This window comes from Sparassis crispa (assembly GCF_003851025.1).
Source record: "Sparassis crispa DNA, contig_000000F, whole genome shotgun sequence".
In the NCBI taxonomy this organism is placed as follows: domain Eukaryota; kingdom Fungi; phylum Basidiomycota; class Agaricomycetes; order Polyporales; family Sparassidaceae; genus Sparassis; species Sparassis crispa.
This window is the reverse complement of record NW_020939747.1, coordinates 4,243,905-4,268,166: the sequence shown is the minus strand read 5'-3', so window position 1 is coordinate 4,268,166 and position 24,262 is coordinate 4,243,905. Positions and strand designations below refer to the sequence as shown.

General features: G+C 52.1%; 8 protein-coding genes across 8 annotated transcripts; 5 read left to right on the top strand and 3 right to left on the bottom strand.

Annotated features, from left to right (window-relative positions):
* Positions 1 to 2,521: 2,521 nt before the first annotated feature.
* On the top strand, positions 2,522 to 2,797 carry SCP_0115570 (hypothetical protein; the record flags this gene model as incomplete). Its single annotated transcript, XM_027753778.1, has 2 exons — positions 2,522 to 2,703; positions 2,773 to 2,797. The coding sequence occupies 2 exons, from the start codon at positions 2,522 to 2,524 to the stop codon at positions 2,795 to 2,797; spliced, it is 207 nt and encodes a 68-aa protein (XP_027609579.1).
* Positions 2,798 to 3,253: 456 nt separating this feature from the next.
* SCP_0115560 (Iron-sulfur assembly protein) lies at positions 3,254 to 4,024 on the bottom strand (the record flags this gene model as incomplete). The annotated part of the gene is made up of 3 exons (XM_027753777.1): positions 3,254 to 3,329; positions 3,394 to 3,629; positions 3,692 to 4,024. The coding sequence occupies 3 exons, from the start codon at positions 4,022 to 4,024 to the stop codon at positions 3,254 to 3,256; spliced, it is 645 nt and encodes a 214-aa protein (XP_027609578.1).
* A 2,419-nt stretch (positions 4,025 to 6,443) lies between these two features.
* SCP_0115550 (hypothetical protein) lies at positions 6,444 to 10,919 on the top strand (the record flags this gene model as incomplete). Its single annotated transcript, XM_027753776.1, has 6 exons — positions 6,444 to 7,283; positions 7,329 to 7,475; positions 7,534 to 8,054; positions 8,113 to 8,277; positions 8,332 to 10,800; positions 10,850 to 10,919. The coding sequence occupies 6 exons, from the start codon at positions 6,444 to 6,446 to the stop codon at positions 10,917 to 10,919; spliced, it is 4,212 nt and encodes a 1,403-aa protein (XP_027609577.1).
* A 1,368-nt stretch (positions 10,920 to 12,287) lies between these two features.
* Positions 12,288 to 16,653, bottom strand: SCP_0115540 (Uncharacterized protein; the record flags this gene model as incomplete). The annotated part of the gene is made up of 38 exons (XM_027753775.1): positions 12,288 to 12,351; positions 12,415 to 12,441; positions 12,496 to 12,560; positions 12,626 to 12,698; positions 12,759 to 12,841; positions 12,905 to 12,976; positions 13,046 to 13,242; positions 13,298 to 13,314; positions 13,374 to 13,384; positions 13,435 to 13,443; positions 13,500 to 13,530; positions 13,603 to 13,611; positions 13,689 to 13,719; positions 13,776 to 13,783; positions 13,835 to 13,852; positions 13,909 to 13,922; positions 13,975 to 13,989; positions 14,047 to 14,074; positions 14,185 to 14,201; positions 14,263 to 14,296; positions 14,360 to 14,426; positions 14,483 to 14,496; positions 14,556 to 14,619; positions 14,680 to 14,753; positions 14,807 to 14,815; positions 14,878 to 14,938; positions 14,998 to 15,112; positions 15,209 to 15,232; positions 15,306 to 15,361; positions 15,435 to 15,828; positions 15,883 to 15,953; positions 16,005 to 16,039; positions 16,086 to 16,099; positions 16,147 to 16,215; positions 16,265 to 16,332; positions 16,439 to 16,457; positions 16,507 to 16,534; positions 16,589 to 16,653. 38 exons carry the CDS (start codon positions 16,651 to 16,653, stop codon positions 12,288 to 12,290), a joined length of 2,070 nt encoding a protein of 689 aa, XP_027609576.1.
* Positions 16,654 to 16,930: 277 nt separating this feature from the next.
* Positions 16,931 to 17,366, top strand: SCP_0115530 (hypothetical protein; the record flags this gene model as incomplete). The annotated part of the gene is made up of 4 exons (XM_027753774.1): positions 16,931 to 16,942; positions 17,040 to 17,127; positions 17,184 to 17,232; positions 17,282 to 17,366. 4 exons carry the CDS (start codon positions 16,931 to 16,933, stop codon positions 17,364 to 17,366), a joined length of 234 nt encoding a protein of 77 aa, XP_027609575.1.
* Positions 17,367 to 18,166: 800 nt separating this feature from the next.
* On the top strand, positions 18,167 to 18,560 carry SCP_0115520 (hypothetical protein; the record flags this gene model as incomplete). The annotated part of the gene is made up of 3 exons (XM_027753773.1): positions 18,167 to 18,173; positions 18,243 to 18,370; positions 18,423 to 18,560. The coding sequence occupies 3 exons, from the start codon at positions 18,167 to 18,169 to the stop codon at positions 18,558 to 18,560; spliced, it is 273 nt and encodes a 90-aa protein (XP_027609574.1).
* Positions 18,561 to 19,593: 1,033 nt separating this feature from the next.
* SCP_0115510 (hypothetical protein) lies at positions 19,594 to 21,147 on the bottom strand (the record flags this gene model as incomplete). Its single annotated transcript, XM_027753772.1, has 4 exons — positions 19,594 to 20,097; positions 20,148 to 20,399; positions 20,447 to 20,733; positions 20,790 to 21,147. The coding sequence occupies 4 exons, from the start codon at positions 21,145 to 21,147 to the stop codon at positions 19,594 to 19,596; spliced, it is 1,401 nt and encodes a 466-aa protein (XP_027609573.1).
* A 742-nt stretch (positions 21,148 to 21,889) lies between these two features.
* On the top strand, positions 21,890 to 24,094 carry SCP_0115500 (Lysophospholipase 2; the record flags this gene model as incomplete). Its single annotated transcript, XM_027753771.1, has 8 exons — positions 21,890 to 22,048; positions 22,106 to 22,383; positions 22,432 to 22,666; positions 22,725 to 22,828; positions 22,880 to 23,017; positions 23,069 to 23,489; positions 23,542 to 23,741; positions 23,800 to 24,094. The coding sequence occupies 8 exons, from the start codon at positions 21,890 to 21,892 to the stop codon at positions 24,092 to 24,094; spliced, it is 1,830 nt and encodes a 609-aa protein (XP_027609572.1).
* Between the last annotated feature and the right edge of the window lie 168 nt (positions 24,095 to 24,262).

The following is a 24,262-nucleotide window of genomic DNA, read 5'->3' as shown; positions in this document are numbered from 1 at the left end:
GAATTGAGTCATAAAATTAATTATTCACAGCATCAGGAAAACCCAACTTTTACTTAAAGGTGTCCTTATGGGACTTAAATGCACTTATGGGCCTTAAATAAGGTAAAAAAGGACAAAAAGTCCATAAGTCATATTTCCTTAGAGACTTAAAAGTCGACTTTTGGGAACTTATGGGCCTTAAATAAGGCAAAAAAGGACAAAAAGTCGGAATAAGTCTCATAAGTAAAAGTTGGGTTTTCCTGATGAGCTGGATATGCAAATTCTCCATATGTCAAAACTGTTACTCAACTCAGTCTCTGATGGTGCCCTGTGCATGACCCTTCCTACACTAAACATTATAGTGGTGATGTGCATGAAAATTTTCTTCCTTGCCTTGTGGGCAAGACAATCATTGTATGCCCACAAGAAATGCAGAGATTGAAGTCCATGTATAGGAATCAATATTCAATTCTGCAGGTAAATCTGGCAGACAAAAATCTGCATACTGTACATCACACTTCCACATATTTTATTAAGCAAGTTACATGTAGTCCAAAGGTCCAATGAGTGGTATATAGGCAAGGAGTTGAATAGATTCATGGAAATTTTGCAAACTGGTTGCTGCACAAATTTGAGAGTGAATTACAGGAAGAAAAATAAGAAAGCAGTATCTTCACTAAGCCTGTACACTGGAATTGCCTACCAGGTGGTATACAGGCATGGAGAAAGACCACAAGAGCCACAATTTGAGCCACAATATGCTCAAGTTGGCTCCTCAACTTACAGCTTTGTTTGGTTGTGTTACACCACTGCCATATCAAGTAAGTCCTTCGTCTTAATGCAGTATATCAATTCAAACTCAGTTATGTCCGGGTACACTACATTTATCGTAGGTGCGCCCAGGAGCTACAGTGGGGAGAGCGTTACATACCCACCCCTGCCTATACAATTTTCACCAGACGTTCTGACAACCCTTCCACCTCAATTCCAAAAAAGGGTCGAAGGTCAGAACGGCTGGTTCCAAGACTACGTTTGCATATGAAACGGCCCTGGAAACACAGCGATGAAATCTTTTATTTGTTCAGGCCAAATATTACCTTATTTAGTATGACCGAGTCGGTGACACCAGTCACACTAGCTCTTGCTCCCTGATGCAGTGGCACCGCACGCTGCGACATTCACTCCTTGGCCAAATACATTGCTGAATTTCAAGGAGAGTGAATACAACCTGCATCAAGTGCTTGGGGTGGTCTTGCAGTTGAGCAAGTGGATCGGAGACCTGGCAACATCAGGAAAACCCAACTTTCTCTTATGGACTTATTTAGACTTTTAGGTCTGAGAACCCTTATTTAAGGTCATAAGTGTTCAAATAAGTCGAATTTCAGACACTCAGGGAATATGCCTTAGGCCCTTTTTGTCCTTATGTCCTTAAATAAGGACCATAAGTCTATTTAAGTTATTTAAGTGTCCTTTTAAGGAAAAGTGGGGTTTTTCTGATGAATAAGTACCCCCCGGGCCCCGGTAGAGTGGCAGAATTTTGTAGATGGTAGATTTGTGATATCCAGACACCTGCACCATGTCGGACACAGGGAACTCTCTGTAAAAACCAGAAGTCAAGTGAAGTCTAAGTATTGTCAGGCTGCAGTCAGCGAGTATCAAAAATTTGGCACCGTAGTCACAGAAAAGTCAGGATAAGTCCGATTTCAGTCACCAAAGTGATCCTGCCAAGAAATTATGCCATCAAATGCAGTCAAATCCTAGTCTGCAAAAGTCTGACACCACAGTTGATTGTCTCATAATACATGGCATTCCGGTACTCATATGTTGGTTCTTTTGCACTCAGAGGTTGGAACATAGCTGTAGAGACATGATCTAAACCATATGAGGTCATGTACTACAAGAAAATCATGCAAATAGTCATAAATAGTCAAATTTGCCAGAATTTCGAATTTGGCTGACTACACTTTGACTTCCCGTTTTTACTGAGGGGAACTTGTCATGATGGTACCAGTAAGCAATAAGCTCGTGCAATTGCTAGCTCATAATCAGGGACTCATAGTAAACAGCGTACGTGACAGTCAGTCACGGAGAGGACTCAATGATACTCGTTAAGGCAATATTTGTCCCGAACAAATAAAAGATTTCATCGCCGTGTTTCCGGTTTCATATGCAAACGACTGTAAACTGTGCGAAATTTCGTTTTGAAATTGCAACCCCCCCAAGCTGTAACGAGATACAATGGGCATGCCGTACTTCCCCTTCCTCGAGGCCAAGATTGAAGACCGCATGGCGGGACGAGATCCCCCCTCACAGCGGATCGAGCGCGAGCAACAGGAATACAATTTATAGAGGAGGACGACGACCGAATGAATGGCAAGCAATTTCCCCCCTCAGGCTCCCTCTACAACCACATCCACACCATGCGCTAGCACTCACCTCACGACTCTCACTCGTCCATACGGCGCGCACAGGGCAACGCAGCTTCCCGCACTGGTCAACTCCGCGAGGCATACCTCTCTACACCGCGGTGATACCCGTGAACATGGAGTGGATGGAACCCGTGTACACCGAGCACTGGCTGAACAGGGCCGCGGCGTACCTCAGGCTGTGCGCATACAAGCACGCGGAGCAGGACGCAGACGAAGCCATCAGGCGAGAGCGCTCCGCGAAGGCGTTGTACCGCCGCGGACGCGCGCGCCGGTCCCTTGGACGTCGCGCATGCCGGTGCGTACCCTTCCATCCCCATCGCGAACCCTCTTTCACGTGTGTACTCATGCATTTTGACCATCGTAGATATACGCGGAGCCTTGCAACTTGAACTCGAACCGAACGACCGGGCTCTGCTGGACGAGATCGCTGAGATTCAACGGGTTGCGTACCATGCCTGCGGACCGACGGCGTGCATGGTTTGGAGCGACCGCTGCCAGAGCTGATTGACAAGGACATCAACACCCTCTCCACGAAGAGATTTGAGACCGTGAAATCTAGACGCCTACGTACAAGGCCGATTGTTACAACAGCTTACTTACTCGCTTACACTTCCAAAGTAGTCGGACTACATTTCCTACCAGTCGGACTAGATCTCTAACGCCAGCAACTCGCCCTTGCGTCTCTCCACGACATTTAATGTTCGACATCGTGCATCAGCATCTGAATATTATCTGAATAATAGTAAATAGCATTCTAAGTGATGCAGTATGGATACACGTATGTAGTGAATGTAAAGGCAGAGGGGGGTAGTGAGCACAACACGGATACTACTCCCAACGGTGTATCATGATCCAACAGTGAAAGACTCCCCGCACCCGCACGCATCCTTGATGTTCGGATTCTTGAACGCGAACTTCGCGCTGTGCGAATGTCATGCATGAGCCGGTGACCGAGCGCTACACAACAAGCTGATGGGTAACGCACCTCAACGGATCCTCGTTCCAATCCATCTCGCTGCCAATGATTGAGAACAGCGCTTTGCTGTCAATCAGCACCTGCACGCCGTCCTGCTCTACGACCTCGTCGAACTTGCCCGGGCGCTCGACGTACTCAAGGTGATACGACAGACCCGCGCAGCCCTTGTTCCGCACGCCAATCCTAATCAGCTGGGGCGTCGGCCCTCGGAGCAGTGTACGGAGCCGCACCACAGCAGTGGGCGTCTGGAAGAGCAAGTTGACACAGTCAGCGAGCAGCCGTGCACTTTACGACCCCATGAACGCACTAAGGTGATGGCAGCCTTGGTTGCCCGGATGGTCGGCTTCGGACGCTCGGCCTTGGGTAGTGGTGGCGGGCGGGCGGCAACTTGGGGCGACTCGGCATTCGGCGACAGCGTCTTCGCTGACGGTGCTGCTGCTGGTGTCCCTTGGGGTATCACGGCCGGCACAGTGTCTCCGAGCGTCGATTTGGGTGGTGGTGGTGGCCGCGAACGGTCATGGGACAGCGCAGACATCATTGCATGTCTATGGCTCGGGAGGTAGACCAGGGTGCTGCTGCCTGACGCGAAACTGCGAAATGGTGGGCGCACTCGCTGTGCGCGCGTGAGGGCAATAGACATGGTGAATGAGTGCGACGATGGTCGTCGAGGGCGAAGTCGAGGTGGTCGAGGAAGAACGAGTACTTGAGCTGAGCGTTTGGGTGGGGGTACAGCTGTTTGTCAGCGAGGCTGCACTCGCCTCTTCTGGGTAGTTGCCATCCCGGGCAACCCCGAGGTGGGCCAATCATATCTCTCCTATTTCTCTGACAGTCTAGGCTTTCCGGGGCGCTCAGCACGGCAGTTCCAACGAAGACTTGGTAGAAAACAACAGCTTCCGACTGGCCAACTTGGATGCATGACTAGGACCTTCTTTGGAGCACACCGTGACCTGATTTTAGTATTAATGCAAGAATCGGTAAGCACCCGTTAACAAGGAAAGACCACCTTTGTCGTCTAGAGGCTGATCCATGAGACCAAGGACTCGCACCGGCAACAAATGATGTCTCAACATTTCCGCGTAATGCACGAGTCCAATGATTTTTCAAAAGACTATTATTGCTTGTTGCTTATCCGGTGAGCCTATCATGATCGTCCATATGCGTGCTCCAACAGTCGTCAAGAATATTAATTACCATCCGAGTCTTCCATTTGATTTTCCCGGGGTGATTCCTGACGCCAATGTGAGGTTAGCATTCGCTGCAAGTGGAAGACTCAGTCTGATATGCCTCTGAGCGTCGAGGACAACGAGAATATATTCTGCTCACATGCAATGCTTATGATCAGGCAGAACTGGTACAGCCATCCGTTACAGCGTGTTGCATAATTGCGTGAAACTCCCGGATTTCTCTGGTTTATTTGGCCGGGGCAAACAAACCCATATCCGGTAGGTCGGGTGGATGCAAACAAATCACGGCTTCCGACACTCTGCCTTGCATTCGTCATTTGTGCCACTTGGTGGCTCACAAAGTTTTCCAATGTACTGGGTACGTGTTCTAAAGTGCTTCCGTATGCTTTGCTTCTCTTAAGTGAGGTCCTGTAAACCAAGATGTAAGTGGTCAAATTTTGGGCGTAGTCCCCGATGCAACCCCGACCTTCCCCTTATGGCTTTGTTTGCGCAAGACAAATAGCGCACAAAATCCCAAATTTCACGCAATTATGCAACACGCTGTAACTTTTCTGATAGCCGTCACAGAGGTACTAGCGAGAAGAAGCACCGCATACCAGTAGCACTCCGCATTGAGAGGGTGAAATAGCCAGGTCATTATTATCAACTTGAGTTCCACAAGTGAATATGTACAGACCTCACATGGCAAGACCCTGACAATCCGTGACACACAGGGCCAAGTCCCGACAGATAAATGCCTCATTTCCGGGCGACATACATATTCACGACACATTGCCAGCAATAATATTACTTCTGCTGGTGCCTGTAATAGGACGAATTACCGCTAGTATAGTAGTGTTGCAGACTGCGGTCATATATTGAATGAACATAAGGGCTCTGTTGAACATGATCAAAATACCCTGATCGAGATCCAGTGGCGGGCAAGAAGAAGACGGGATTTCCCAGATATGGGTACCGATCGGTAGACTGAAAGGGTAAGTAGAATTCCATATATGGAAGTCTTTCAACTGCACTCGCGAATACCCTCATCCTCAACGCCTTCTTGGTGACGTCATGCAGTATCGACCACGTCATGGACTCTGAGATACGGTTCCTGCACGGTATATAAAGACTGCGTTCTCTCCATCACCACCCGCCCCATCTTTCCTCCGTTCTCCCACCTTCCGCCGCCTTGTCCGCCGCCTTGACACACGTCCCCACCCCGCAAAGACTTGATTCCCACTCCAACCCGCAGAAGTTGCTCGCATCAATCGGCCAAGTCTACTGCGGCCTAGGTTATTACGCGTGTACACTAGCTACATGCGTACGACTTCTGCAAAGTTTCCTCGGAGAACTTCGTCGCTCTTCTGAGCTTCGAGCCTAGATTGTTGGCGCCGGGACCTATTCAACTTCTCGGGCAACACCACTTCCTACCACTTCCTCATTGTAAGTGTTTTCAAATTCATCAATTCTTCTCGATCAATGCTCAAGGATCGCATTTAATTATTACGACAATGCCCAGCAAATCACATCTTCTCGTCATCTCCCGATAACTTTGCGCAACTACAACCACCAGTAGTCTTCGCTACTGTATGCCGCATGCATATCTTCGGAATGATCACTGACCAATACCTTTCACACAGGCCGTGAAGAGATATTGATCTTCGTTGTGTGCCGCCCTGGCCGAGCCGGGCTGTCGTTTCGCCGGGCGATCCTGTCAGGCCCAAGGCTGCTGCGCTGTGCGATGGAAGAAGGATGGCTGTATAGGAGCGCGGATCCTCCACCAGTCGAGAAGATGCGACGGGCACAGCGCGAGGAGAGAGGAGGCGAAGGGGAGCAGAAGATGGAGCCTGACAATCCGTGTGGGGTGGGAACGTCCGCGTGGAGTCTAAGGTCATGACGTCAACGGTCTGGGCTCTGGCGCGTTCTTGGCGTAGATTCGATCCGCTTCTCAGCTTTTCTGCCCACATACCGACACACTCTCTCCTCACACCACTCACACTGTCGCCCATCCCGCCGTTGCCCACGCTGGCCTCTTCAACTGATCCGCCGTCGACCGAGCCCCCGGTGGACTCCTTCGCCGCCGCAATCAATGCCCGCTTCGCACATCCACCAACCCTCATCCCACTCAACCAGTCTTCGGTTCCCACTTCCCGAGCCATGCCTCTGCCAGCGCCCTCCGCAGATATCTCCCCATCTGCCTTCTCCGCACTCCTACCTGCCGATCTCCACACTATCCTCGCCGATCCCGATGCCCTCATCCTCGATGTCCGTCCCCACAACGCCTACGCGACAGCTCGCCTTCCTGGATCGCTCTCGCTCTCGGTGCCGACCACGCTTCTCAAGCGACCACTTTTCTCGCTCGCCCGGCTGGCGCCCATGCTCCAGTCAGCCGCTGCCCGCACCCAATTTTCAGCATGGTCGTCTGCCTCTCGCATTCTCGTTTACGACGCAGACGTGCCCTCCCTTGCCGATCGCCCCACACTTTTCGGACTCTTGCGCAAGTTTCGGGCGGAGGGATTCGAGAAGGACATCGCATGGCTGAGAGGTGGGTTGCATGCCGTCTGGAGGGAGCGTCCCGATCTCGTGGATAGCAAGCCTCTACCCGAGGAAGAAGATGAAGTCCCTCCGGAAATCAACAAGAGCCTTTTGGCGCCGCCAGTCTTGCGCACCAAGCACCTCCCGATGTCTGCCTTCACAAGTTCTTCTACTGCAAAACGCTCCGTCACATCCCAAGTACGCCGTGCGATTTTTGTCATGACACCTTCTGACGTATTCCAGCCCGTACCTGTCACGCCGTTAACTGCTCCGGGAGCACCAGATCCCTTTAGTTATCCCTTGCCGACGCACACTGCACTCACCGTGCGCCTTCCGCGGCCGAGCGCGAGCACGAGCGGCCATAGCCCACCGCTGGTGGGTGTCCGACCGGTAAGTCACATCGCTCTGCCACGTCAGACCGAGTTGACGCGCTGCGACCGGTATGCAGGCGATGTCCAATCCTTTTTTTGACGCGGTCCGTCAGAATTTGGAACTCGCCCACGCCAACGACGGGGGCAGCGCCGGGATCGCATTGCGGTTGCCCAGGAAGGTGCGGCGACGCGTCGGGGAGCTGCCGTTTGAGTGGCTGCGGGAGATCGCGAGGCGGAGCGGGCGCATGCGGGAAGGGAACGGAGACTATGAGGAGAGCGACGGCGACAGCGAGGTAGAGCCCGTGCGCATGCAGGACATGTTGCCGGTGCTCGACTCGTCCCCCGGCAGTCGCAGCGAGAACGAAAGCTCGCTGGAGAGCTCGCAATCGCCGGCCAGCGCAGACGAGCTCACTCGTGCACTGGAAGTGCAGTTCTACCGGATCGAGCTCGGCGAGCAGCAACGTCTCATGGGCGTCATGGAGCACCACACCGGAGAGAGTAGGGGACTGTCGAGTGCGCAGGCCGTGCTGAAGGAAAGGGCGAACCAGGACTTCCCATACAGCATCACCGCCGGTCTCGAGAAGGGGACGAAGAACCGGTCAGTCATTTGGCCGCGTGCTGTCCCAGTTGTTTGTGTGCTTACGGCCTGTTGGCAGTTATCGCAACATCTGGCCGTTTGAACATGCGCGTGTACGCTTGCGGAAGGCGAAGCCTGAGGACGACGATTACATGAATGCGAGTTACGTGCAGCCCCTTGGTACGGCGAAGCGTTACATCGCAACGCAAGGCCCCTTGTCTGCGACATTCGATGATTTCTGGACGTGAGTTATTTATTTCCGGGTTTTCTCCGTGGTGCATTGCTAATCCTATCACAGGCTCTGTTGGGAACAGAATGTGCACGTCATCGTCATGCTCACACGTGAGGTCGAGGCTGCGACTGCGAAGTGCGGCAAGTACTGGACCGAGGGCTCGTATGGGCCGCTATGTCTCCGTATGATTTCCACCGACGACACGCCAGAGCATGAACGACGCCGCCGAGATAGCGAGATATCTGGTGGGTTTTTCGGTGCGCAGCCCCAGCCCGGCAAGACCAAAACCAAGGGGAAGGAGACGGACTCGGGAAAGAGCAAGCGCAAGGGCAGCAAGAGCACCGATGCCGGTAACACCGCTAATTTTGCTAGACATAAAAACCAGGCCAAGGACAAGGATAGAGACAAGCACGCAGCTAGAGAGGGAGAAGATGAAAGTGCCGGCGAGCATAGATCCACGATCCATCGCATCTTCGAGCTTCGCAATACCGCATACCCGCTTGCACCCCCTCGCATAATCACTCAATTGCAGTACCTGGATTGGCCCGACTTCAATGTCCCACAAGATCCACGCGGTGTGCTTGGACTCATGCGTGAAGTCGAGGAGACGGTGGAGCGCACACGCGGCACGAACGACAAACGCTGGGGTGAAGGCCCTTTACACTCAGGACCCTGGGGGAAGGCAGGTCCTGCAAGCGCCGCGAATCCGCCAACAGAGATAGAAGAAGCGTTAGACGAGGCCAACGACATCGAACCGACGTCGGGCATCGCGCGGCATGCGCTTGGGAACCCACCGGTACTCCTCCACTGTTCCGCCGGTGTGGGACGGACAGGTGGATTCATCGCCGTCGATGCTGTCCTGGACGGTGTGCGTCGCGAGATGCGCAAGCGTGGGGAAGCCCAGTCCACCTCCAACCTGAATGCTGGTAGCAGCGACAACAATGGCCGTCACAACAGCGCCTCCGGCTCTCGTGGGAGTCCGGACACGACGAGTCTTTCGAGCAGCCGTGCGGAACCTATGGACGTGGACGCGAGCCCAAGTCCGCCCTCTTTTGCGGAGGTTGATGCGGCTATTCGGGCAGAGACCGGGCCAGGATTGACAATGGCGATGTCCGTCGGCCAGAACGAAGTCCATGTTCCAGTCGCAGGCTTTGCGGAGCCGTTGGTATCCACGAGTGCAGACGGATCCGTTACCAAGGAACGTGGTCAACTGCAGCGACGTACGTCACCCCGTGCTGTCGGAACGGTACCTCCCCATATCCTGCAGCGCCGTGCAACACTTAACCAGCGATCGGAGATGTCCAACTTAGTCGCGCAAGTTGCCAAGCAAGACCACGACTCTGAGAGCAGCTCTGGCTCATATGTTGGTCCCTCATCAGGGTCCGCGTCAGCCTCGATGTCAGGATCCAAGTCAATGTTCCATTCACCTTCTCACTCGTCTGTCAGTCCTCCTACCAGCTTCACGGAAAGCTCTTTTAATCTGTCGGCGAAGGCTGGGGACACACCACCGCGTACAACCGCGAGCCCAAGCCCGCGGAAAGCCACGGACCGGGACGACTCTGCTGTGGTGGAAATGAAGCTGTCCAGTGGCTCGATCCCACCGTCGCCGTTAGTTCCGACAAGCAGTACCAATCCCCCACCGTCGAGTGCAGTACTTCTCCTGCGTCCGCATCCACAACATCCACATCCGCATCAGCAGCTACAACATTCGCACTCGCACCCGCATTCAAATCTGCAACCGCACCCACATCCTCAATCGAGTCGCCTCGATACTTGGCGGTCAGAAGTGCATACCTCTAATACACCAAGAACCGAAGTGCCATCACAACAAGTACCTGCTGGGTCTGCACCTGGTGCTGTTGAGCACTACGTGCAAGAGCAGAATGATGCCGCCGCTCACTTGCTGCCTCGACCACCTCACCGCGGGCGTGCATTTGATCACGCGCAGCCGAGGAAACTGCACGAGGACACGTCACCGCCGCTGCTATCAACCTACAATGAGCCGATCCGGAGGGTGGTCGAAGATATGCGCGAGCAGCGCATGAGCCTGTGCCAGAGTTTGCGCCAATATGTCTTCGTCCATCGTGCGGTGATTGAGGGGGCGCTGATGATCGTGGATGAGGAGAAGGGGGGAAAGGGGGGAAAGGCGGGGGAGTCCGCGATTCCTGCAAGAGGGCATGGGGGTTTTGGGATTGCAGCAGGCGCGGATCCGCCAGGTCGAGGAAAGAAGGCTGAGGAAGTCGGACCGGTTGACGTAGGGCAAGATTCGCACGAGCCTGTTTCTGAACCTGTGCATGGCGTGAGACTCGGACACTTGGGATCCTCCTTCCCGCTTGGCGAAGAACTTCAGCATCTCTCGTCGCACGTAATGCCAAGTACCGTTGAGACCACGCTCGTCATGCCACCTTCGTCCCCAATTAGGGTCAAGCGCGGCGCGAGTCCAACTGAACTGCAGAAGGAGGACACGAGTGGCGAGGTTGCCCTCACGAAGCGACCAAGTATTAAACGACAGCAACGCAGGGAGGGTGACAATCGGTCCGTGGAGTTTACATTCGATCCGTCGTTCATCAGTTCAACCTCGCAGGTGTAGTCTGGCTCGCGGTTGCGCTGCGGTTTCTCCCGTAATCTGCGCGCCCTCCAAGTCCGTGCCTTGAAGGGGGAAGACACGTTTTCGCCCACCTGCAGACGCCAGATCACCCATGACCATCGTTTCCGACTTCGACTTCAATATGCGGTGTCATTCTCTCGTCACTCATACGCTCGGCTGGACATTAGGTTGTACCCGTATCTTCTTTTGCTTGCTTGCTGACTTGTTTTGGGACCATGTTGGATACCATGATCCGCCCGGAGTGTGATATTTATGTACCTTCTGCCCCGTGTCCAAAGGATATTGACGTCGGTTGTACGCATCCATACGCGAGGCGTCCTGCCCCGCAAGCACATAGGTTATGTAGACCGCAGATCTGCTGTTTCGAGTCCTGTACAGTAGGGGGCCACTCTTATCGCAATCCATCGACCCGCGGGTTCACTTATCAAAGCTCTCTGGTGGCGTGGCTGTGTTTTGCTGTGCGGATATTTCATGATTGAGGAATTCTCGACGCTACTGATTTGTGTCCTGCTTCCCAAAGGTCATATTGCTTCATCTGGCTCTGCGCGAGTAAATCCAGCGTGTACTTCTTGAAATAGGCATGGCAACCCTGTGCGAGATGAGCCAGCGCTGTGGAAAGCTCGCCTATTTCTCAGTACTGAATCTTCTCGCATGTTCTGCGTCTGAATTCGCCGTACTTCTCACAGTATGTCGTCACAGGCCTCTTAATTACTATCGGTAACGAGCAGATGAGTTCGGGCATGACGCGGCAGGGTGCGTGTGGTCTTATCGACTCTGCTTGGCGACTGGTGGCTTGGGTGACTAGTGTCGAATGTAAGTAAAGGGATGGAATGGGAACTGCGATCTCGACCCGCCACCACTGTTGGCAACACTCGCTCCCAAAGCCTCGTTCCCGCAACCCCTTGATGATGCACGGGGACGACGTGCGCTTTCCACCTGCCGATGGGCTTACAGGGACTTACCTTGTAAAGACGCAAGTGCAACTGTGTAATCCACAAGTGGACCCCTACGTCTCAATTTGTCCGCTGGCTTCTTCCAAAACTCTATCAGCCTTTTTGGGTAGAGACGTGAAGTTCGCCGTCTCGCTGCGCTTAGCAGGACATCGGGCCCCGCCCAGGTGATTTGTCAAAGCCAAGCTTAGAGAGGACATTGAAGTGGAACCTGAGCGTTCGATCTAGCGTCAACCAGCGCGTGTGACCTTCGGACTATCTGTCGTGCTTGCAAGCTGAGCACTGAACGTCAACAAAGTTCAGCGTGAAACCCCGGGTAATTCCTCATGCAGAAGTCCTGCGTCTCTGACAATCTCGTGCATGGCAAGTGTGGTACGTCGCGATATGTACCTTCCATTGCAATTTGCACACACAGATGACGACATATCTTAGTTCTCCGTTTCCCGCATCGCCATGGCCGTCGCTCAGCTCTTCATTTTCAATTGCATGCGCGAGAGGTTGTATGCAGCAGATATGAGCGTGACGTGGCTGTTGTGTCCGGTGGCGTCTTAAGGTCAGTAAGGGGCCTCACGACAGTATGACTAGACGTACGTGAATCCTTGGACCGCATTACCCAGCCTGCGCGAGACAATTAGATATTATTACGACGAGAAGGATGCCCAACGCGCTCACCCCTCGCCCGCGTCGGAGATCTCCTCCGTGCACAGCCCGACGTGGTTCATATATTGCAAAAAGTCCTGAACAGGGCGACAATTATCCACACCGGCTCGCCGTCAGACGCACGGATGCGACACCAACGCACCTCGAACATCGTCACAGCCTTCGTCAGCATCGTCTTGTCGAACTCGCCCGCGCGAGCCAGCGCTTCGATGGACCTGGGAGCACCCGCGGTCATCGTGAGCGAGACAATACAAAACTATGTGATCGAAACGCACCACAGCGTGCATAGGCAGAACGTGCCCTCCTCTCCGCCGACGCCATCATCCGTCTTCGCCACGTCGTACCGGAAGACCAGGCCCTACGCAAGACGACGTCGCCGTCATGTGCATTCCGAGATTAGCATGTAGAAAACATCACGTACATTTGACGTCAGCCCACCCTGCTCCGGGCTCCTTAGAATCTGCTTCAGGGTGCTCAGGAAGCGCGGATCGGCCTATGTGCCAGAGGCATCAGCGCCCCAGCCAATGGGAACCCAAGCGAGAAGAAGCGCACGATGACGCACCGGCGTAGAGAAGAAGACGAGCGGCATGATCATGAGCGACGAGTCGAGGATGTCCGGGTCCTCGTAGCTCTGCCCGAAGAATTGCTTATCCGGATTCCACGCCTTCTGCATGATCTCCTCGTACAACGTATCGCGCGCCACATACCACTCATTGCGCCGTGGGCACGGAAGCGAGCGTTTGTCCGCCAGACGGAGCCCTGTGAGACGGGCGTGTGCATGATGCGGGCCCGGGAGAGGGGAGAGTGGACGTACCGCGATCTATAGCAACCCTGTACAGACGGGTGCATATGCATCATACATAGATCGAGCATGGAGAACATGGACTCACCACAACATGACCTACACATCGTTCCGATCAATATATCCGCGACAATTATCATTGCACCCACCTTCGAATACTGGGTAAGACGTCCGTGAGACAATTAAGTCTATACGTCCACGGAAACAGACGCACCGTGAAGTGGCGATGCCGATCGCGGACTTCCCTATTGTCGATGACATGATTCAGATAATTATTTTTAACAGCCACGCTACGATTCGCGCGACTGCTCACTGACCAGATGGACCTGTCGGGGAACGAAGAAAAAGACAGTTAATTTCTGGATGCAAGGTCAGCAGGCGAGTGCACGTGGTAGAAACGTACAAATCCGGCTTGTTCATGTTCGCGATGACGACTGTGCGGTGAGTTCATTGAGACACCCTACTAGTTGGAGAAACGGACAGCGCTCACAGTCGACGCTGGGTGAGAAATCGTCAGTCGGTGTGATATCCAGGCATAAAAATACGTACATTTCTCGGACGGATACCCTACAAACGATGCCCCCAATGAATAACGGACTTCACAGCAGGTCGTGCATACGCACCATGTATCATACGACTGGTACCCTCAGCAATCAGTGACTGTCGAGACTAATCACATCGTCACGTACCAGTGGTCTTCCATACTGGTAACAAAAAGGCAGTTCAGACATAAGAGAACACAATGGCCAGCAGGTATATACCTTTTGCGACAGATAGATACAATCCATCCTACAAATGGAAGTTCGGCCGCATCCGTTAGACAGTCAGTCAATACTGTCTGCCCGACGGCATGTTTAGAACGTGACGAGCTGAATATCGAAAATTACGCACATGCTCACAGCTCCCCGTAAATGTCCTAAAATTCGGAGGCACAGGTATAGTTTACCCAGACTGAACGAAAGTGACGGGAAACTTACCAGCTGGACATGGTCAATCGCGCCGTTCCCAATCCTGGAGAGTATGAAGTACGTTAGTACAGAGGCAGAGAAACGCCAGCAAGGATGTGTTACTTACCGCACAGGCTTCGAGCCTTTATGTCCGTCAAGGTGCGTCAGCTCGAGTTCCGGGAACTCTTTATTTCCTGTGGATGCGAGGAATTTATCAGTCAACGAGTGAATGGCAGAATTCTTCCCTCACCATGGATAGTATACCTGATGATAGAACAAACAGAGTGAATGAAGTGAAGTGACGGGCGAACATTGTTACCCACATGATGTTCAACGAGCCGTCCGGGTTCTTATCGCGGACGCGATCAAAGATAAAGTCCATGTACGCTGCAAACGCGATCGCAGGTAAGCACATTGGCATTGAACCAAGAGGTGGGGGAATCGTACCGTTCGCCTCGTGCGTGAAGCCGAGTCGGATGAGCGCGTACAGCGTGAAGGACGCGTCGCGGATCCACGAGGCACTGCGAACATTGCATGAGCATTAGATATATGTCTTAATCTGGAAACAGCGCACCGATAGTCCCTGTCAAAAAGTAATATTAGATTTACGTACTCGTATCGAAGAATAGCTCACGAACGACGCACCAATTTCTCGTTCCACCGATGTACTCTGGGAGACTGAACGTCGGGCTTGCAACAACAGCACCTGAGAAGATTATGCACTGTCATCCAGGATACATGATCTAAGAAAAAATAGGGACGAACCAGTGGGCTCGTAGATGAGCAGCTTTAGCGCGAGTGCGCTGCGGTTGACCGCCTCCTTCCACGATCCCTGGTAGGTCGAGCGTCGGATCCAGCTATTCCAGTACAAATTGGTGGTCTAGTTTGAAGACCGTGCGCGAATGATGACAGGAGGTTCGATTCAAATACTGAGTTAGCCCGTTGATGATGATTCGCGCTTATGAAGCGACCGCACCTCGAGGAGATCATGTAACAGTAGCTAATCGCGTCAAGTGTCAATCGATAACCGCAAGGGTTGGAAAAAAGTGGCGCTCGAACGAAGAGCGGCATACCTTTGTCAACAAAGGATCTTCTGGGAGGCGCAGATGTGAAGCGCTCATAAGCAATTCTGCAGTTTGCAAAAAATTGTTGTGACACTGTAAGCAAAATTTGAGCGGAAAACGGGGAACTTTAGGGCTCACTCTCGTACGGCACTCCCATCCTCTGTGCTCGCTCCTCACTCGGACGTGCTACCTCAGGCAGCTCGCAGTCTGGAGGTGTGCGCAGCACGAACGTCACTACCTGGCCTTCGCGCAGCACCAAGTCGCAGCTCGCACTCAGCCCGAGATGGCCTTTCTTCGTAAGGTCGAGCAGCTCGAGGCGCACATTAGGCACCGCGATGTGGTCCAGCGCAGACTCGGCGATGTAGCGAAGGTCGAGCGAGAGCCCCTCCTCGGACTTGAAGAGCACCTTTGTGTGATCTGAAGAGGGTGAGACTACCGAGGTGTCTTGCACGAGCTCGGTCGCGTGCTTGGAGCGTGCATAGTTGAACGCGGGAGCGCATTCAATGCGGAGCGGGAAGGTCCCGCGAATGACCTGCGAATGACCCGATGAGAGAACCTCGAACGTTGGTGTATGCTTGGCTCGTACCTCTACACGCCGAATGAGCCACGGTAGGAGCGGCCTTGTAGTTGCACCACGTGATTGGCGAGGGAGGAAATCTAGCAAAAGTCAGCGACACATCACTGACGGTATAAACGTTGTAGACATACCTGTTACAGTCGCAACACCTTGCTCATTGAGAAATCTACTCATGGTAAGCATTTAGTGTGAGAAAATATTTGATCTCGCACTTGGTTTGAAGCACCTGAGAAAATATCAACAAAGTGGTTAAATATAGTGGGATCGGCTTACATTAGAGCTCGGGAGATAGCTCTGCTTTGTTGTAAATGGTACAGTAGGCGTAATAGAGAAATGACCGCCCTGCAACAATATGAGCGGTACGAATTGTGTCAGGTCGAATGTTTTGTACCTTGTCCTTGTCGAGGATTCGAGCGAATACAGAAGGGGAGTCGAAATTCGGGATGCAGTAGCTTTCAACTGCGGGAATCTATTCAGCACTTCCCTTACTGTGGCGAGGGTTGATATGTCCGATCCCTCTCATGTGGATAGAGCTTCTCCACATCGTGACTACGGCGGTACTCACTGGAACCGTCTATGCTGACCTGTAAACAATTCAGAAATCAACTAAAACTAGCGTAACAGCTAACATACCAGGGCAGCAGTCCTCAAGTTACCAATACTGAACGAGTTCTCTGTAAGCATAGAAGTATACCCACGCTGGAGACGCGCTCACAGGCCATGGTCGGCGATAGGTATGTAACCGCGTTCCCCATGGCTAGGTTCGTTGACATTCATCATTGTAGGCATGCGAATTTTGAGAGGCAAAGAACAGTGTGCTATGGTCACAACAGGAAGACAGACGGAGAGACGCAAACCAGAGTGAGCACCTGATATGCGTTGGACAGGAGCGACGACGATGGGAATGCTTGCCAATCCAATCTTATCATCTGCACCTCCTCTGATCTAGCCGCCCAGCTGCTAATTCGCTAGCAGGATGTGACTGCATTACAGGCTCAAGTACTCGTATGCTGGAGGAGGTGTGTACATAGATCATGGTGGGTATCAACAGCCGGCCATGTGCGAAGAGGCAAGTCCGTCTGGATTCGTAAACGCTGATCATAAGGACAGAGTCCAGACTATAGTTCTAGTGCCTGTTTTTATACTTACCAGCGCGTCGTGTGCAGTACGCATCGCTTCTGGGCACCAACCGACTGAACGCGCCCCAAGAATTCAAGCTTCTTCCGGTAGATGCATGTTGCATGCGGTGCAAGGGTACTGTAGTGACCTCGGCATTGAGCCTCCATCACCGAACTCACACCGCTTTGCAGGTTCCATGCCCGGACTGAGCTATTATGGAATCCTGAATAAATCTTCGAAGTAAGAAACGTTCTACGCGCGAATCGTTTTCCGCTGATCTGCACAGAAGGTGGTGTGCGTTTGACCATTTCTGTACTAGCAACCGCTACAAACAAACGCTCCGCGCCCCAGGAGGAATGAGCGACCGAGTGTAACCAGGTGCAGTCCGACGCCGACTTTACAGTCGCTTGCAAAAGTCGTGAGAATCCCGTGATTTTTTTTTTAATTTCGCGCGTCGCGAAGTTCGACCAAAGGTGTCGCTGTATCTCATTCGTTACAGTCATTTGCATATGAAACCGGAAACACGGTGATGAAATCTTTTGTTTGTTTGGGCCAAATATTGCCTTATTTAGTATGACCGAGTCGGTGACATCAGTCACACTCTCTTGCTCCCTGGTGTAGTGGCGCCGGACGCTGCGACATTCACTCCTCGGCCAAATATATTGCTGGATTTGTTTTGAGAAGAGCGAATACAGCCTGCATCAAGTGCTCGGTGGTCTTGCAGTTGAGCAAGTGGATTGGAGACCTGGCAATACCCCCAGGTAGAGTTGCAGAATTTTGTAGATGGTAGATTTGTGATATCCAGACAGCTGCACCATGTTGGACACAGGGAACTTGTCATGATGGTACCAGTGAGCAATAAGCTTGTGCAATTGCTGGCTAATAATTGGGGACTCATAGTAAACAGTGTATGTGACGGTCAGTCACGGTGAGGATTCAGTGATACTCGTTAAGGCAATATTTGGCCCAAACAAATAAAAAATTTCATGGCTGTGTTTCCGGTTTCATATGCAAACGACTGTACTCTACTTGTGTATGTAGTATATGTTGCATGCAAATGATAAAAATTGCCCGCAGACACCTGTGCAGAAATCAGGACTAACCGTGAACTCGGAGCACCGCGGCAGCCCAATTACTGCTCTCGATGCACTAATCTTTCCCTTGTGCGATCAGCATGCCTGGTATGCAATATTCTGCTGACCTTCACGAATGAGTCTTGCATCTTGCTCACCTTGGATTTGCTGCTTCAGAGATTGAGTACCTCCTAGCCCTCCCGCGGTCGACTGTTTATCACACCCTACAACATGAACCGGGCTCCTTCAATGACACTTCCACTCGCAGCGGACGGCCTCGTGCACTCACCCGAGATGATGTTGAGGTGAGTTGTTTTGCTGTACATTGACATGAACTGATCTCAAAATGATCTGCAGCTCATTCTGGAGGTTTGCGAAATTCAGCCAAACGTCTATCTTGATGAGTTGAAGGAAGAATTGGAGCTGCAAAATGTAGACATATCATTGGCTGCTCTTTGCCGGTATCTTCATCGGAATGGCATTACACATAAATGAGTGAGTTGGACACTTATTGACATGCGGGATGTATTCATGTGCTATCTAAGCTTGCTCAGATTGCTCGTGAACGTGACCACGAAAGGCGTGCACTTTTCATTGATACGGTGCAGCAATATGATGCAGCCCAGTTGGTGTCAGTCGATGAGGCTGCGGTGGACACTCGTAACATGACACAGAACTTCGGCTGGTCCTATAGTGGTGTATGGACTTCTGAGAGAGTGCCGTTGGAACGTGGTATTTGGTTATTCGGTGTGTATGCTGATAAGGACATTTTACGAGCTGATGATTTGTATGTGTAGATATTCTGTTCTGCCCGCATTGAGTCTCGATAGTGTACTACATGTCAACATTGTTGAAGGATCATTCAATGCAATCACATTCCGACACTTCATTCGTACATTACTTGACCGAATGAATCCTTTCCCTGCACCAAATAGTGTCATTCTCCTTAACAATGCGAGCATCCATCATTCCGAAGAGACTTTGGACATGATTGTAGAACGGTCAGTTGTTTATAGCTCCCACCATATTATATTCACTTCTGTGGTGGGTTATACATCAGGAAAACCCAACTTTTACTTAAAGGTGTCCTTATGTGACTTAAATGCACTTATGGGCCTTAAATAAGGTAAAAAAGGACAAAAAGTCCATAAGTCATATTTCCTTAGAGGCTTAAAAGTTGACTTTTGAGAACTTATAGGCCTTAAATAAGGCAAAAAAGGACAAAAAGTCGGAATAAGTCCCATAAGTAAAAGTTGGGTTTTCCTGATGTAGTGGAATGCGCTACATATTTCTACCACCATATTCTCCAGACTTACAGCCCATTGAAGAACTGTTCCATGAACTGAAGGAATGGATACGACAAAACTACATTGAAGGACATGCAGCCATGAGGTGCACCAATGGCCCTGCACATTCATGGATATTTCTGATGGAAGGACTTGATCATATTACTCCTGATGATGCATATGGGTTCTTCAAAGATACTGGATATATACAATAAAGTAGAGACTAATTCAAAAGTTGTACTCTAATCAAATCGGAAACACTTCTGTGGTATCTGTGCCTGTTGTTGAATCTGCTTGCAAACCAGTTTAGCCTCATGTATCAAGAATCGACCAGCACCAATGGGAATATCACAATGCTTCTTCAGCTCCTCCTCTGTACACTTCTCAATGTCATCCGGGCCCAGAAGGTCAGCTTGACAAAGACCTGGCTCATATGCAGGATAGTTCCGACTGTGACAGTCTACAGTTACAGCATGCAGAAGAAAGTCGGTGAGCGATGGCCAAGGAGCATCAGCAGAATTGACAGGATCAGATGATGATGGAGATACCATAAGATGTTTGTGAGAACCAGACATCTCAGGCATGTTGATAATGATTGGAGGAACAGGCATAGATGTGGAAGGGGCCTTCAACACCGACGGGGCATGCTGATGATGAAACAAGGGAGGTACATCAAACATCCGATTGTTCGATGGATGGGTATAGGTCACTGTGCGTTCCATTTCTGGAAGTGACAGTTGCTTGACCTGAATGAAAAGAGATGAGTACAGTGCACTTCCAAGACAGAAGCACTCACAATGTCAGTTGCCCAAGCTGCAAAACACATCTCCGTGAGCTGGACGTGCTCTCCAGATGGATGCCCTAGCCAACACGACATGGCGTGCTCACTACACTTCGGATTCTGCCTTTTCAACTCCTCCACCACTTCATCAATTTGGCTTTGATGCTCTACAGTGGCATAAGCATGTGCGACTGTGGCTGCTTTCATCCCAGGTGCCTTCTTGTGCGAACCCTTGGGCTGTGACAACTCCTGCTCTGAATCATTCACCTATCTGGAAGGTGAGAGCTTGGCAAGCATCAGAAGATGATACATACACTGTTGTCCAATATAATTACTTGCTGAGGTCGGGTATTCCGGCGATGACTCTGCATGGACTGGACAATGCCCTGATAGTCATTGTCATCCTCGAGGCTCTTGCGGACAGACTTGGCATCCTTGGAGAGGCGATACGAGAGCGCCATGTCGTCAACATTGTCATATCCCATCACAATGCGCAGCCACTCGCGGACAATATCCCAGGTTACGGCCGAAGACAACGGTACGCGCTTCATAGCCTTTCCGTCATGCTTCGGCACCATGTATTCTACTTCTACTGGTTGTGCTGTGTGTGTGGAATGTAGATCAAGGCCTGTACAATACGAATAAATGATGACATACCATGTAGGGGTGTTATAACCTTCCCATGATCTCCCTGAGTTGACTGAGAGGCTGGTTCCGTAACAGTGATGTCATCTCCGTCCGTGTCAGAATTATGAACAACGCCATCATCGTTATCATCCTGTGTCACCTGCGCTCCATACAGAACATCCTCGTTACTGCTTGAAGACGATGGACTGATATAGTTCTCGATGAGAGATTGCACTGGCGGACGCGAGGGAGGAAGATGCGGAGGCAATTTGAGAAGCAGATGTGTAAGTTTGGGATCTGGTCCAAGTTCCGCAGGTTGCTCAGGAGGTCGACCAGGTTTTTTCCATGTAGCAGTTAGATGACCAGACTTTCGTCCGTGCCTGGCCATGAAGTAGGAAGCAGAGAGACAGTGTATCACACACAAAATTTGCCACCGCGGTGCTCCGAGTTCACAGTTAGTCCTGATTTCTGCACAGGTGTCTGCGGGCTATTTTTATTGCTGGTACACGATACATACTACATACATAGCTAGAGTAATGAATGAGCTACAGTGACGCCTTTGGTCGAACTTCGCGACGCGCGAAATTAAAAAAAAAATCACTGGATTCTCACGACTTTTGCAAGCGACTGTAACGCCCTGCGGGAAAATAAAAGTGCGGCACGCCGCGGAGTTTAACCAGCGCTGTGATTGGGGGACGAAACCACCATCGTGGCTCTCATCTTTTTCCGCTGTGGACAGGATTAAAATTCTGAAACATTTCCCCGATCAGAAGGTCAAAACATACAGATGCACTTCTGAGTCTTCGGTATACGCCAGGTGCCACACTTTTCAAGTTGCTTCGTCCTTCCCTCCTGGGGATTCTCTTTGCAAATCTCATCCAGCGCAATTTAGGCGCATTTCCCCGGTCGGGCATGACGAAACAGGGCACCAAAGGTACCATTGCAGTCCTCAACACCGGGGTTTCAACGCAAGTCGATGCGGCGATGCAGGCCGAACCTGCTAACAGTTCGATCATCACCACCACCATCCCCGGGCCTCAAGCGCGCGCTTAACTCCCCTATGAATGCCAGGATGACCCGTCGACCAAACCCATTGACTCCGAGTCCATTTCTCGTTCCTTTTCCTCGCCATGCTATCCAAGGGCGCGTGCGTTGCCTTGCTATGTGCATTGCCAGTCGTCCTCGCTCAAAATGTAACGAGCTATGCACCGAGCTACGTCCAGTGTCCCTCGGAAAGCCTTATCCGCCACGCAGGCACTCCCCAGGCCCGCAACCAGACCCTACATCCAGTACGTAGCCCCCCCTCGTTCCGATAACTCGTTCTCATCACCCACCCATCCACACAGGGCGAAGTGCGCTACGTTGCGGAGCGTAAACGCCTCGCGCGTGAAGGTCTCAAGGCCTGGCTGGGCGCCGGCAACCACACAGTGTATCATGGCGAACTTGACGACCTCGCGGACCACCAAGTGCCCACGATTGCGCTCTCGCTCTCCGGTGGTGGCTATCGCGCCTCCCTCTTCAACGCCGCGTCGCTGCACGCGTTCGATGCGCGGAACGCGACCAGCGTCGCCAGCGGGCTCGGCGGGCTCTTGCAGTCCGCGACGTACATGACTGCTCTTTCGGGGTGCGCACGGTCCTCTCTATGCGTTTCCAGCCACTTATAATCTCATAGTGGGTCGTACGTCTCGACGAGCCTGATGTTCAACGAGTTCCCGCCGCTGCCCGACCTCGTCTTTGGGAACAACGCCACGGGCATACCAGGCTGGCAATTGGATCAGGGCATATATGCGCCCGGTCCCTCTGGCGAGTATGAGATGCCTTACATTGGTGATATCATGTACGATCTGGTGGACAAGCGAGCCGCGGGCGACTTTCCTGTCTCGTTTTGCGACATGTGGGGGCGAGCGGTGATTATCGATGTGCGGGCACTTTGCCTTCCTCGTACTGAATTCGTGTGTTTCGTAGCTCTCATACCACTTCCTGCCTGGTACATCTCCCGGCACGTTTACGACGAACGCAACGGCGGGAAACCATGGCGCGGCGACAACTTACTCGTCTGCCACAGAATTGTAGGTTTTCATTTTCTGATCTCGTAGTCGGGATTGACTAGGTATCCGCAGGGATGTCTGGAAGAATCGCACTATGCCATTCCCCATCATCCTTCAGAATGTCAACTCTCCGAACGCCAAAGGCCAGCCATTCGGATCCACGGGTACCGTCCCGCTGACGAGCGTCGTCTATGAGGTCACGCCGCTGGAGTAAGCCCCTCCGCATGTTTGCTCTCTGCAGATAGCTAACATCGTGCCCAGGTTCGGCTCGTACGAGCCCCAGCTCGCCGCATTCGTCTCCCTGCCATACCTTGGGTCAATCGTCGCCGCGGGCCAACCCAAGATGTGCGCAAACGGGTTCGACAACGCGGGGCTGATGATCGGTACATCCGCGTGCGACTTCAACCCCTACAACATCACGAACAACCCTATCTGGACTTCGCCCCAGGCACTGGAGCCGCTGTGGCAGCGAATTGTCTCTGCATTTAATGAGTCTCAGCCGGGACAGGAGATGGACGCGACAGGCGTGCCCAACCCGTTCTACGGCATCAGTTCGGAGTACCAGGACTCGGGAGAGACAAACCTGAATTTGTTTGATGGGAGCTTGGACTGTGAGAACGACCCAGTGCTGCCGCTGCTCGTGAAGAAGCGCGCGGTGGATGTGATCATAGTCACGGACTCGGTGCGTGGCCTTCTATGTGCTCGCTGATGCACTCGTCTGACATTTCTATTAGTCTGGAGAGACAGACTCCTTGAAGCCGAACGGACTCTCATTGCTTGCGACACAGGCGAAGGGCGAGATCCTTCCGGAGGATACGATCGCTTTCCCTCGGCCGTTCCCCAACTCAACCGAGGAGTTTGTCGACCTCGGGCTCAACCAGCGCCCTGTCTTCTTCGGCTGCGGGCGGGCCAAGAACCCCGACCATGCTTTCCCGTGAGGATACTCTTGTAATTAATGCTCATGTTGACTGACTGGCAACGTGTTCGCGCAGGCTGGTGGTGTACATCCCGAACGATGACCCCGCGGGAATCACGAATATTACGACCGCGACACTGCAGCTCCCGGTCGCGAACACAAGCGAAGTCTTCGAGCGTGGGTATCAGCTCGCATCGCGCGGCTACGCGGGTGCGAACAGCACCGACCTTAGCGACGTGGACGCAGAGTGGGGGACGTGCGTCAAGTGTGCAGTCATGGAGCGCGTGCGGACTCGCCGGGGTTACAAACGCACGCACGCGTGCGAGGCGTGCTTCGAGAAGTACTGCTACAAGGGAAAGGCCATGCTGTGATTCATGGTGTCTATTGAAGGTTGAAAAGAGGGCCTGCTCTTGGGACGGCGACCAACGTGCAAAGTTGGGTAATTATATCAGACACCATGCAGACTGCTTGACCTGTTCATTCGGTTTGTGCATGGGTAGGAACTTTGGTTGTATTTAGTGTATGGTGCACACATTGGA